Here is a 12,081-nt window from a genome sequence, read left to right as displayed (position 1 = left end):
GATCTTCTTCAATTCTTCCACATACAACCAAAGTCACTGAAGGTGTTTTTGTATAAACCAACATTTGCTTTCATTTGGCTAGAATGGCCCAAAGACTGTCCATTCTCAACAATCAGAGGACATAAAGAACACATAAACATTTGTATGTGTTCCCTAATTTATTAAGGCTTTGTGAGTTATAATGTTCAAGGAAAAGTCCAGAAGCTACAGTGAAACAACCCTGGGATCAGAGGCCAATTTTCCTGAAACTATGAAACTTCAGCTTCTGGGGCCCTTACTTAGAGGCCAGGAGCTTCTTGCCTTGGGTCATAGATGGTCACTGTTTCCTCATTTAATGTCTTCTCAAAATGTGCCCTTATTTATTTATTTTCCCTTGGTTTAAAATTTTAAACAGGATCTCAGAGAGGGTCCTGTAAGATTAAGAGGGTCCTGTAAGGGTTGGCTGAGTGTGGTAATCCCATTGTTTCTTCTGGGATCCATTTTACTAAAGGAGTATCAAACTTTTGGCAGCTAATTTCCATGTCATCCAAAGTGCTTAAAGCGCTCGCTGGGCAGCTGCCAGAGCACTGCTGAGAAGTTCTGCCACTTTAGGACAGCTACAGCTTGTAAACTTGCCCGTCAAGGACTTAAAAGCATGTGATTTTTTAAAAGTAACTTAAAAAATAGAGAATACTGACAACCCATAGGATACCCACACGTTTATAGGACTATGAAGTATTCCTCTCTCCAAGCCCCACTTTTTAATTGCCTTGGTTATTCAGAAAATATAGAAAGAAAATATAGTAGCCTTTTGAGAACTTGGGCTTCCCTTGTGGCTTAGTTGGTAAAGAATCCACCCGCAATGCGGGAGACCTGGGCTCAATCCCTGGGTTGGGATGATCCCCTGGAGAAGGCAAAGGCTACCCACTCCAGTATTCTGGCCTGGAGAACTCCATGGACTGTATAGTCCATGGGGTCGCAGAGTTGGACACGACTGAGTGACTTTCACTTCGAGAAGCTACATCTTAGCTTGATGAACACCAGGGGGCAGCATGACACCTTCAAAAAAACAAAACAATGCTGGACAAAAACCCAGGTGAGATCTACAAAGAATTTAAAGCATTCTCTTCTCCTTTCTAGTTCTATGGAATCTGGAAAGTGACATACCAGTTTTCCTTAAGTCAAAGATTAAAAAGAGAGTATTCTTTCCTTCCAGGTGGAAGGATATCCTCTTCTTTTCTTAACTGATAAAATATGACATTTGTTGTTTGTTGTTTATTCGCTGGTTAGTATCTGACTCTTTGTGACCCCATGGACTGCAGCACACCAAGCTTCCTTGTCCTTCAATATTTCTCAGAGTTTGCCCAAACTAACGTCCAATGAATCAGGGATGCCATCCAACCATCTCATCCTCTGTTGCCCCTTTCTATTCCTGCCCTCAATATTTCCCAGCATCAGAATCTTATATATATATATATATATATATATATATATGTATGTGTGTGTGTATATATATATATACATACATACATACATATATATAAAATACCTTTAAAATAGGCATTAAAATCATCTACTGATATAAGCCCACTCACTTCCTTAATTAAAAATCTACTTCAATTTTTGAATATTTACCTTATTATCCTTGTCTACATATATGAAAACAGCTTTACTTAGTTGAAAGCATATTATATTTTGTTCTTTTTTTTTTTTTAATTTAAAGGTCAAAAATGAAAGGCCAGTCACATCACTAGGGCTACTATTCTAAATTGCTACACTATTTCTTTTCAATGGTAGAGCCTTGCTATTATTGCTCTCTGAATCATAGAAAAGTATTTGCATCATACACTTACTCCTCTTTGCACTGATACGATGTTCATAGATTAAATTAGTCTAATATTAGCCCTCAAAATACCATCTCGAAATGTTATTTTACTGTAGGAGAGAATTAAAACAAAATGCAGAGGCATTCGTCCCTCGGTCAAAGGGAATCATTTTTTCACTCTCTTATTGCAGCTTTATCACAATTCCTACTCACAAGTCTCCTTTACAGCTGCAGTGGAAACCCTGAACACCAACTACCTTGACATTTTTACTTCTGAAACTAAGCAATACCATCAATAAAATGCTTTAAAAGCTGGTTGCAGTGAGGGAGCACTCTCTGCGTGTTCCCATATGTTGAATTATAAATAAGGTATAGAAATTTACTTCAAAAGAGGTGATAAATACATTTTTCAATTTCTTTGCCAGGTCAGTTCCAATTTACCTTCTCTTGTCTCAGGGATGGCATAATCATCTGTCTCTACCCTTTCTTTGTACACCTCATCAGTTTTACAATGCAAGGGCTTCTCTCCCACACTCACAGCTACTTGGGGACTCACAGCCTGAGCAGTGCTGGTCATCTTTGGATGTCCTTACAGAGAAGAGCAGAAGAGAACACTCTGAGAGTTGGGATGCTTAGAGGAGGCTTGAGGGAGTCCTGGTTTGCAATTGGTTTTCAAGGATGGATGGGATTTAGACTGCTAGGGAGGAAGAGGAAAAGACCTTGGACAAATGCATGGAAGTGAAGGTACCAGGCAGGATGCAGGTGGGTCCCAGAAAAGACAGCAGAGCATGAGGGTATGAAGACAGGAAGAGGATCCTGATGTCGACGGGGTCAGGTGGGGGCAAGACTGGGCAATACTTGCCTCTTGTGAGGAGGAATCCCCATCAAGGCACAGTCTGTAGTTATCAGACCTTCAACTTTTCAAAGGCAGCCAGAAATCTGGATTCTTGTGTGAAAGTTACCAAATAGTTTAAAAAAATACATTATTACCCAAAGTAAGTGGAATTTGAGGATGGGAAAAGAGGGCACCATCAAAGAAAACACAAGTCTAAGTATCTTATGTGGAGAAGGCAGTGGCACCCCACTCCAGTACTCTTGCCTGGAAAATCCCATGGATGGAGGAGCCTGGTAGGCTGCAGCCCATGGGGTCGCTAAGAGTCGGACACGACTGAGCAACTTCACTTTCACTTTTCCCTTTCATGCACTGGAGAAGGAAATGGCAACCCACTCCAGTGTTCTTGCCTGGAGAATCCCAGGGATGGCAGAGCCTGGTGGGCTGCCGTCTATGGGGTCGCACAGAGTCAGACACAACTGAAGCGACTTAGCAGCAGCAGCAAGTATCTTAGGAAACAACAACTGATTTTATACAGCTCTTTTTGCGTGCATTCTCCCACTCAGTCCTACCACACGTGGGCTGTGGGGAAGGCTTCACTAATATTATTATTATCATAGTGGTAGGTTTTGCCTGCCCAACATTAACTTCTCCTTCTCTTGGTTCCAGCACCCATTTCTCCACGGGGACCCACCAACCCTCAACCAATGAGCTATAGATGAGGCAGATCCCACCCCTCCACTGCAGAGAGCAGCTTGTGTGCCAGAATGAACACCCAGAGGGCAGTGATTGGTTCATAGAAGCTCACATGGCTCAAGCCAGGCAACGAGAGGCTACAGAAAGAGAAGCCCCCTCTTGCACCTGGAGGTTTTCAATTGGTAGCCTTGAGCTATCCATGACCAGTTTGCCACAATGCTGGGAGAGAATGAAGAGAGAAGAGCTTACAGAAGAAGACAGAGATGCCTGGTAACTGTGCCCCCTGTGTGTTTATGTTAGGTAATATAATAAAAATCTCTTTTTTTAAATACAAGTTAGTTTGAGTTGAGTTTCTGTTACTTGCAACTACCAGTTTCTATGTATTAGATGAAACAGCCCCCTCTCCCAGTCTTGAAGGTTTGGCCTTGTGTAGGAGATAAACCTTATCATTCAACCTTGCCCCAGCTCTTTGTTGTCTCCCAAGCTTCTGCTTATCCAAAGAACCCATTTCATTTTTAATAAATCCCAGTAGGTAAGGGTGTGCCCACGCAGGAGACATGGGTTCAATCCCTGGGTCAGGAAGATCCCCTGGAGAAGGAAATGGCAACCCACTCCAGTATTCTTGCCTGGAAAATCCTATAAACAGAAGAGCCTGACGGGCTACAGTCCATGGGGTTGCAGAGAATCAGACATGCCTGAACGACTGAGTCGCACACACAGACCATTGAGTGCCACAAAGGGGAGGATCTCAGTCAGCACCTAGATTTGGACTCATTGGAAGCCAGACCCTCAGGGAGCAGCCTTCAAAAAAGTATAAATATACACAGTCTTGTGGGACCATAAGCACAAGCCCTGCTGGCCTCCAGAGCCAGGAAGGGATCACGGGGTAACACTCCCTGGGTGGCAGTCACAGTAGCCAGGGTGTGCATACTCAATTGCTTCAGCCATGTCCAACTCTTTTGGGACCCCATAGACTGTAGCCCACCGGGCTCCTCTGTCCATGGAATTCTCCAGGCAAGAATACTGGAGTGGGTTGCCATGCCCTCCTCCAGGAGATCTTCCTGACCCAGGGATAAAACCCAAGGCTCCTGCTCTTCTGCATTGTGGGCAGATTCTTTATCCACTGAGCCACCAAGGAAGCCCAATATCCAGGGCACCAGATGTAAAAACTGGGGCCCCAGACACTCACAAGAGCTCCTCTGCAAGAGATGCTGAAGCTCTGGAGTATGGCCGAGGGACAGCTTGAAGATAGTGCCCACCCCCCAATGTCTCAGGAAAGGTTTACAGTCAGCCCTTAGATGTGCACTTAATTAGAAGCCTCCTGTTTCACATCAAGACTGAGCTCCTGGGTCTGCTCCCTCTCACTGTGCCCTGGGAGTGGTAACTGTTTATAAGAACACTTTCTCCATTGGTTGTGGTCCATATCCTACTCCTCTGCTGTAAAAGGGAGCCTGTGTGCCAGGGCTGACCAGCTTTCAAATCAGCAAATGAGTTTCTTTGACATGAAGTCTGGGCACTTTTTTAAAGGATGCTTCTGTGCTGAGCCCTGGAGTTGGTGAATCTGCACACAGGCTCTTTATGAGACGTTCCTCAGTTCACCATAACCTCTAGGATATCGTAAGCATGAGCCAAACGGTCCTCAAAGCCAAATGCTTGGGGGACTCATCTTTCAGGGGCCGGTCATGAAAGTTGGGGTGTTCAATGAAGAGTATAACTCTTTGTCTCCTCAGAGAGAAGCTCAAGATTTAGAGTGCACTTCCAAATAGGAGTCATCACACCAGGGTTTTATGGAGAGATTGTGTCTCAGCCTTTCCTATCCACCTTGATGTGGTTTCTCTCTTGTCTGCCCAATGTGAAGGGGCCACTCTACCAGTTTTTAATTCCCCCCGCCCAGAGGGAACTGTTCCATACGTAGTTGTAGTTGTAGATTCAGTGTGTCTGTGGGAGGACATGGTTCAGGATCTTTCTGTGTTGATGTCTTGAACCAGAACCTCCCAGAAACTAAACATGTTTGCACACGCTTAGTCACTCAGTCATGTCTGACTCTTTGTGACCCCTAGGGACTGTATCCCTCCAGGCTCCTCTGTCTATGGGATTCTCCAGGCAAGAATACTGGAGTGGGTTGCCATGCCCTTCTCCAGGGGATCTTCCTGACTCAGGGATTGATCTTGGATCTCCAGCATTGCAGGCATATTAGAGTGATGTAGACTCTTGCTCAGTTTTACTTCTTATTAGCTGTGGCTTTGGGAAAAGTACTAAACTTTCAGGCCTACACTTTGCTGATGTGCAAAATGGGAACGGCAATAATGTCTTTGTAATTCTTGCAAGGAGTCAAAGATATGCTATTTATATTTAAGTCACTTAGCCCCATACTTGACAAATAGAGGTTCTAGATAAATCACTATAATTACTTAAGCAAATCAGACACTTTCAAATATTTTTAAGTAATAGATGCAAATCATAAAGGCTTCCTTGGTGGCTTAGTGGTAAAGAAACTGCCTGCCATTTCAAGAGGTTCAAATTCTATCCCTGGGACAGGAAATCCCCTGGAGGAGGAAATGACAACCAGCTCCAGTATTCTTGCTGGGAGAATCCTATGGACAGAGGAGTCTGGTGGACTACAGCATATGATATACTGGATTTCTGAGGATCTTTATAGGAAATATTTTATTAGCCCAATTTGATATAAAAATATGTTTAGAATAGGTACAATTGCATGGGAAAGACACACTAGAGTAAATGTTTTTCTTAGATTTTCTCATTGAAAGCTCACCACGATCCTTTAAGATATGGTTCGTGTTCTCATTTTAGAGAAGAATGCAATGAAGGCCCAGAGAGGTAAGCAACGCTCCCAAGGTCACTCAGCAGACAAGGAGCAGGGCTGGGATTTGAACCTAGGGTGCTCTAGCCTCAAAGTCTGCTCTCTCAACCCCTCATCCTTCACAGCTTCTTTTAATGAATCTTTTGACAAAAATTGATAGGCAGTACTTTCAAACAAAGGCATTCAGGTTTTACTAAGATACAAGTTTGACTTTATTTGGGGAATTGTCTTGTTCAGAAGATGTACTTTAGGTCTCACTGCAACATGCAAGGAGTGATCCTGATGTGAAGGGCAGGGATTTGAAGGGGTTTGGAGGGTCCATTTTCTTCCTCTGCAGTCAGGCCTCCCTGCTAAAGCCTGCACTTCTCTGCTATGTGCACTCATTCCCAGACCCTTGGGCAGCCTTGGCCCTAGCTCAAACCTTGTGCTCTGTGACAACCTAGAGGGGTGGGATGGGGTGGGAAGTGGGAGGGAGGTTCCAGAGGGAGGGGACACATGTATACCTATGGCTGATTCATGTTGATGTATGGCACAAACCATCATAATATTGTAAAGCAAATATCCTTCAATTAAAAAAAAATTTTTTTTAAAGAATACTTACTGTCTTAGGGCTGCATGAGAGCATTTGTCATGGTGCTTTCACTATTACTTTTGCTTTCACTAAGTTTTCTGACTTAAGAGGCTTTCCTTTGCTTGATCTTCCTGCCTTTAACCTCCCCAAAGTGACTTTTAATTAATAGCTGTGCAATCCTGATTGCTTTTGCCCTTTTGATACAGTTCTTTGATCCTCCAAGTCTAAAACATAAAATTACCTCTTAACGGTGGCATTCTTGAGCCAAGGGATGTGCTCTTCCTGACATTTCCTCTAAATTCCACTCTCAACACATTTGTTCTTTCCCTCACAGGCCTCTAATTCCTTCCAGGTGGCACTGCCACCTACTGGTTGTGGTTTAGTCTCTAAGTCATGTCTAATTCTCTCTCTTTTTTTTTTTAAATAAATGTATTTATTTTAGTTGGGGGCCAATTACTTTACAATATTGTATATGTGAGTCATGTCTAATTCTTTGTGACCCCGTGGACTGCAGCTTGCCAGGTTCCTCTGCCCATGGGATTTTCCAGGCAAGAATACTGGAGTGTGTTGCCATTGCCTTCTCCAGGGGATCTTCCCCACTCAGGGGTTGAACCTGGGTCTCCTGCATTGCTGGCAGATTCTTTACCAAGTGAACCACCAGGGAGGTGCTCTTATCAAACTGTTTCCTTTTAATGTTGTCCTGAGTGTGAGGGAACGACTGAGATCCTTTCCTGCTCCTTCTGACCCCCACCAGAGATTGGCCTCCCAAAGGGCATCCCACCTCGGGGCTTGCAGGGGCTGGACTGTCCAGAAAACCTTCACTGGAACCTACTTCTCTCTCCTCATCAGGGAGGGGATTGAAGAGTCTACAGGAAAGCAAATGTTATCATGTAGTAACCCCAGCTTCTCCTTCTCCCCATCCCCCTTCTACCTGGGAAAGATAGGTTTCCAGCTGGTTCCCACCAAGAGAAGACAGAAGACCATAAGAGAAAGCCTGTGAAGTTTGACAGTAACTCTGGAACATGGAATAAAACCCCACCTTTCATACCCCAGGCTCTGTAGGTCTAAAGGTCCCTTGAGAAGCAGGAATGGGTGTATGCCAAGATATTCCTTGCTGAGAATGCCAAGGTCAGCCTGGGGAAGACCACCAGCAAAGCAGGAGACACAATGAGGGGTGCAACCCACACCACTGGCAGGGGCTCAGGGGAGACCCAGCAACCCTTCCCACAGAGTCCCAACTCTTTTAAGGAAGGAACTGCGTAGGGTGTGAAAGCTCACCATCAACAGGAAACCCGGGGCAGCCTTGGTGTTTAGCACTCAGAGGGTGGGAGAGGCACGCCAGGAGGGGAGGGGAGGAGGGAGGAGGGGTGACAGGGAAGAGAAAGAGGAGAGGGAAGGGAAGGGAGCCGGCTGCACAGCTGTAGGGAAGATATAATGCGTGCAGAGGGGAGGTGTTCAAACTGTCACGAGAGTTAAGAATTTAATAACCAGATTAGACAAGAGTCACTGAACTGGAGGCAATTCTCCGATGGGACTCAAACTCCGTTATTGGGTAAGATTAAGTTTTCTCTCCCTCATCCCCCTCCACTGAGTGGAAATGGGGTTCAGAGTTATTAGAAGAGATAAAACCATTCTGTTTGCACCTCACTGAGCTGAGACTCCTCCATCACACCAGCTACATATAAAATCCCAGAGTCTCAGAGCTACTGGGCTCTTAGGCACAGAGATTCTTTTTTCCTTTGCCTGCTCCTCTCCCTGGCACCTGCCCCTCTGTCTCTACAGACTGGAGAAGATGAAAACTAAAAAAGACCAGGGAGGTTTCTTAACTTCAATTCAGCATACAAATTAATCACTTTAATTTTTCACACAACCAACCTGCCTTTCCAGTGCTTTTTCAGTTAAGAGGATGTTATCTTAATGAGAAAATTCCTAACAATAAAGCAACCTATATTTGGAAACTAACATCTTGTGGAATGAGGCTGACACACGGCTTACATAAAACGATTTGGTAGCCTGATTCATTATTCACTTAGTAAGTGTGACACACAGCTACTTAGCAGGGGGCCCAAGTGGTTGAGGAGCCACATCTGAACTTTACCTTGAGAGGCAGCCCTATGTGCTCACTCAGAGGCAAGCTTTTTACTGAGAACCAAGGTTAATGTAGATTTATAGGGGTGTGTATTAATATTTGCTTTTATCCAGCAGGATATTGTATATCTGCATCATTTCTGTTTCAATTCCTAAATTCAGCAGTGGCTTGCTTTTTCAAAGTTGTACACCTCAATGCTCCCCTCTTCAAGGTGACTTCTTTCCTAAAAGATTCCTCTTTGGGCTTTTTGCAAATGATCAGTGTTCCTGACCAAGCACAGATGTTCAGATTCTCCAGATACATGCTTTTCAGAGTGTTAAGCTGTGTGTGTGTGTGTGTGTGTGAGAGAGAGAGAGAGAGAGAGGGAGAGAGAGAGAGAGAGAGAGAGAGGGAAAGAGAGAGGAAAGGAGGGAGGGAAGGTGAGGGAGAGGGGGAGAGAGAGAGAGAAAGACTATATACACTCACTAGTAATGCCCATAACTTATCTCCAAAGAAAAAATCGGAATGGGAAAGGATCACAGAGTACAAACATAAACAGTTTAAAATTGCTTCTAAAGTGACTATGTGGAGAAGGAAATGGCAACCCACTCCAGCATTCTTGCCTAGAGAGTCCCATGGGCAGAGCAGCCTGCCAGGCTACAGTCCATGGGGTCACAAGAGTAGGACATGACTTACTGACTAAACCAACCAGCCAACCAAAATGACTATGATGGATCCTTTCTTAATAAAGTTTTAGAAGGTTGTTATTTTGTTCTAGAATACAGCCTGTCTCTCTTTGGATCTCATTAGTTTTATTTTTGTTAATACTGAGGTATATATAGCAGTATTTTTATGCTTTAGTCATTTGCAGTGGGAGAAGGAGAATCTCATTAGGCCATATTAAGAAAGAATAAGAAAGGAAAGGACAAGAAGTGAGAAAGAAAAGGAAAGGATTTTTTCTCAAAATAACTGGACAAGAGCTGGACTGGAAACAGAAGGAAGAGGGTGGAAAGAGTGTGCATGTGTGTGTGTAAAAGACATGGCCTAAGGTGGAATAAACCAAGTTATAGAGAAGAAAGGCAGTGAGAAATACTAGTGAGAGTTGAAGAATGTTACTTTGCCTGAAAGGGAAAAACCAAGAAACAAAGTGATGACAATCAAATAATTCCCTACATTATCTATCGATGGTGCTGTGTGCTCAAGACAGCTTTGTTGCTACTTACAACTGGGAAGAAATACTGTGTAATATATAAATATAAATGTGAATAAATGTGTGATTCTTATACCCACGAACTCCAGAATAGTTCGGGGATTAATAGAGTAAGAACTGTAAAAACACAAAAATTTTAACGTAAACTTTAAAATAACTTACATTTTCACCTTTGATTCCAAGGGCTGTAGATTGAGGTGACACTTTTGGATGTTATTCTCCACATCCATGGCCAGTTGGTGACTACAAACAGAAATAATGCCTCAATATAGATGAATCCATAAAGCTGTCATTTACATCAATAAAAGTGCCAATTTAAATTTAATTGACAAAGTAAGTACATATGCACTTTTGTTCATTTTATTAATACAGTCCTAAAAGTTCTTGTTGATGGATAGTAGATAAATAACCATACCATAGAAAGAAAATGTGGTTTTGCCTTTTAACATTGCTTTTCTTTTTATTTCTACCACTTAGATCAACATTCATATCTAAGGCATGTAAGTCATTTACGTTACACAAAGACGAAGGTAGAATATTAAACTGTTTCAGAGGAATAAAAGCCATGAGTAGAGTGTTACAAATCCCATGGTATTGTCCAACTAGTAAGTTGTAGAGATAGTCTCATTCATTCCCAATGGTGTCACCACCACTGAACCTTTTTTCCTTTCATTCTGTAAGCTTTTTCAGAGCTCCCACTATAAACAAAGCATCAGTCTGCCCTGGATAAAGATGGAGGAACTGTGAATATATGCCATTGCTCCTATGAGCCTAAGACAATCACTGGGTGCTACAATGGTCAAGGAAGACTATAGCAGCTGTGCTGTGTCTTGAAGAATAGACAGGAATTAGTAAGCTAACACGTAAAGGTAATACCCATGAGGAAGATCCTAAAAGATGATGCTGTTAAAGTGTTGCATTCAATATTCCCGCAAATTTGGAAAACTCAGCAGTGGCCACAGGACTGGAAAAGGTCAGTTTTCATTCGAATCCCAAAGAAAGGCAATGCCAAAGAATGCAAACTACCACACAATTGCACTCATCTCACACGCTAGCAAAATTAATGCTGAAAATTCCCCAAGCGAGGTTTCAACACTATGTGAACAGAGAACATCCAAATGCTCAAGTTGGATTTAGAAAAAGCAGAGAAACAAGAGATCAAATTGCCAACATTCACTGGGTCATAGAAAAGGCAAGAAAATTAAAAAAAAAAATCTACTTTTGCTTCATTGACCACGCTAAAGCCTTTACTGTGTGGATCATAACAAACTGGAAAATTCTTCAAGAGGTGGGAATACCAGACCACCTGACCTGCCTCCTGAGAAATCTGTATTCAGGTTAAGGAGCAACAGTTAGAAGTGGACATGGAACAATGGACTGGTTCCAAATCGGGAAAGGAGTACGTCAAGGCTGTATATTGTCAACCTGCTTATTTAACTTATATGCAGAGTACATCATCCAAAATGCCGGAGTGGATAAAACACACGCTGGAATCAAGATTGCTGGGAGAAACATCAATAACCTCAGATACACAGATGACACCTCCCTTATGGCAGAAAGCAAAGAGGAACAAAAGAACCTCTCAATGAAAGTGAAAGAGAATGAAAAAGCTGGCCTAAAATTCAACATTCAAAAAACTAAGATCATGATCTGGTCCCATCCCTTCATGGCAGATAGATGGGGAAACAATGGAAACAGTGATAGACATTATTTTCTTGGGTTCCAAAATCACTGCAGATAGTGACTGCAGCCATGAAATTAAAAGAAGCTAGCTCCTTGGAATAAAAGCTATGACAAACCTAGACATCATATTAAAAGCAGAGACATTACTTTACTGATGAAGTTTGTATAGTCAAAGCTATGGTTTTTACAGTAGTCATGTATGGATGTGAGAGTCAGACCATAAAGAAAGTTGAATGCCAAAGAATTGATGCTTTTGAACTGTGGTGTTGGAGGAGACTCTTGAGAGTCCCTTGGACTGCAAAGAGATCCAGCCAGTCAATCCTACTGAATATTCATTGGAAGGACTGATGGTAAAGTTGAAGCTCCAATACTTTGGCCACCTGATGTGAAGAACTG

General features: G+C 42.8%; 1 protein-coding gene across 3 annotated transcripts in view; it reads right to left on the bottom strand.

Moving 5' to 3' along the window:
* The window catches only part of SCHIP1 (schwannomin interacting protein 1), a 992,315-nt gene that overhangs the window by 654,555 nt on the left and 325,679 nt on the right, over positions 1–12,081 (bottom strand). For all 3 annotated transcript variants that reach the window (XM_081570681.1, XM_081570689.1, XM_081570682.1), the window contains one exon: positions 10,165–10,245. In XM_081570681.1, coding sequence (XP_081426807.1) covers positions 10,165–10,232 — 68 coding nt within the window. In that variant the 5' untranslated portion in view covers positions 10,233–10,245. The remainder of the gene's footprint in view (positions 1–10,164; positions 10,246–12,081) is intronic.

This window comes from Giraffa tippelskirchi, chromosome 2, assembly GCF_054371585.1.
Source record: "Giraffa tippelskirchi isolate mGirTip1 chromosome 2, T2T-mGirTip1v1.2.pri, whole genome shotgun sequence".
Taxonomy (NCBI): Eukaryota; Metazoa; Chordata; class Mammalia; order Artiodactyla; family Giraffidae; genus Giraffa; species Giraffa tippelskirchi.
The sequence above is the reverse complement of the archived record's forward strand: the minus strand, read 5'-3'. Positions and strand labels throughout refer to the sequence as shown.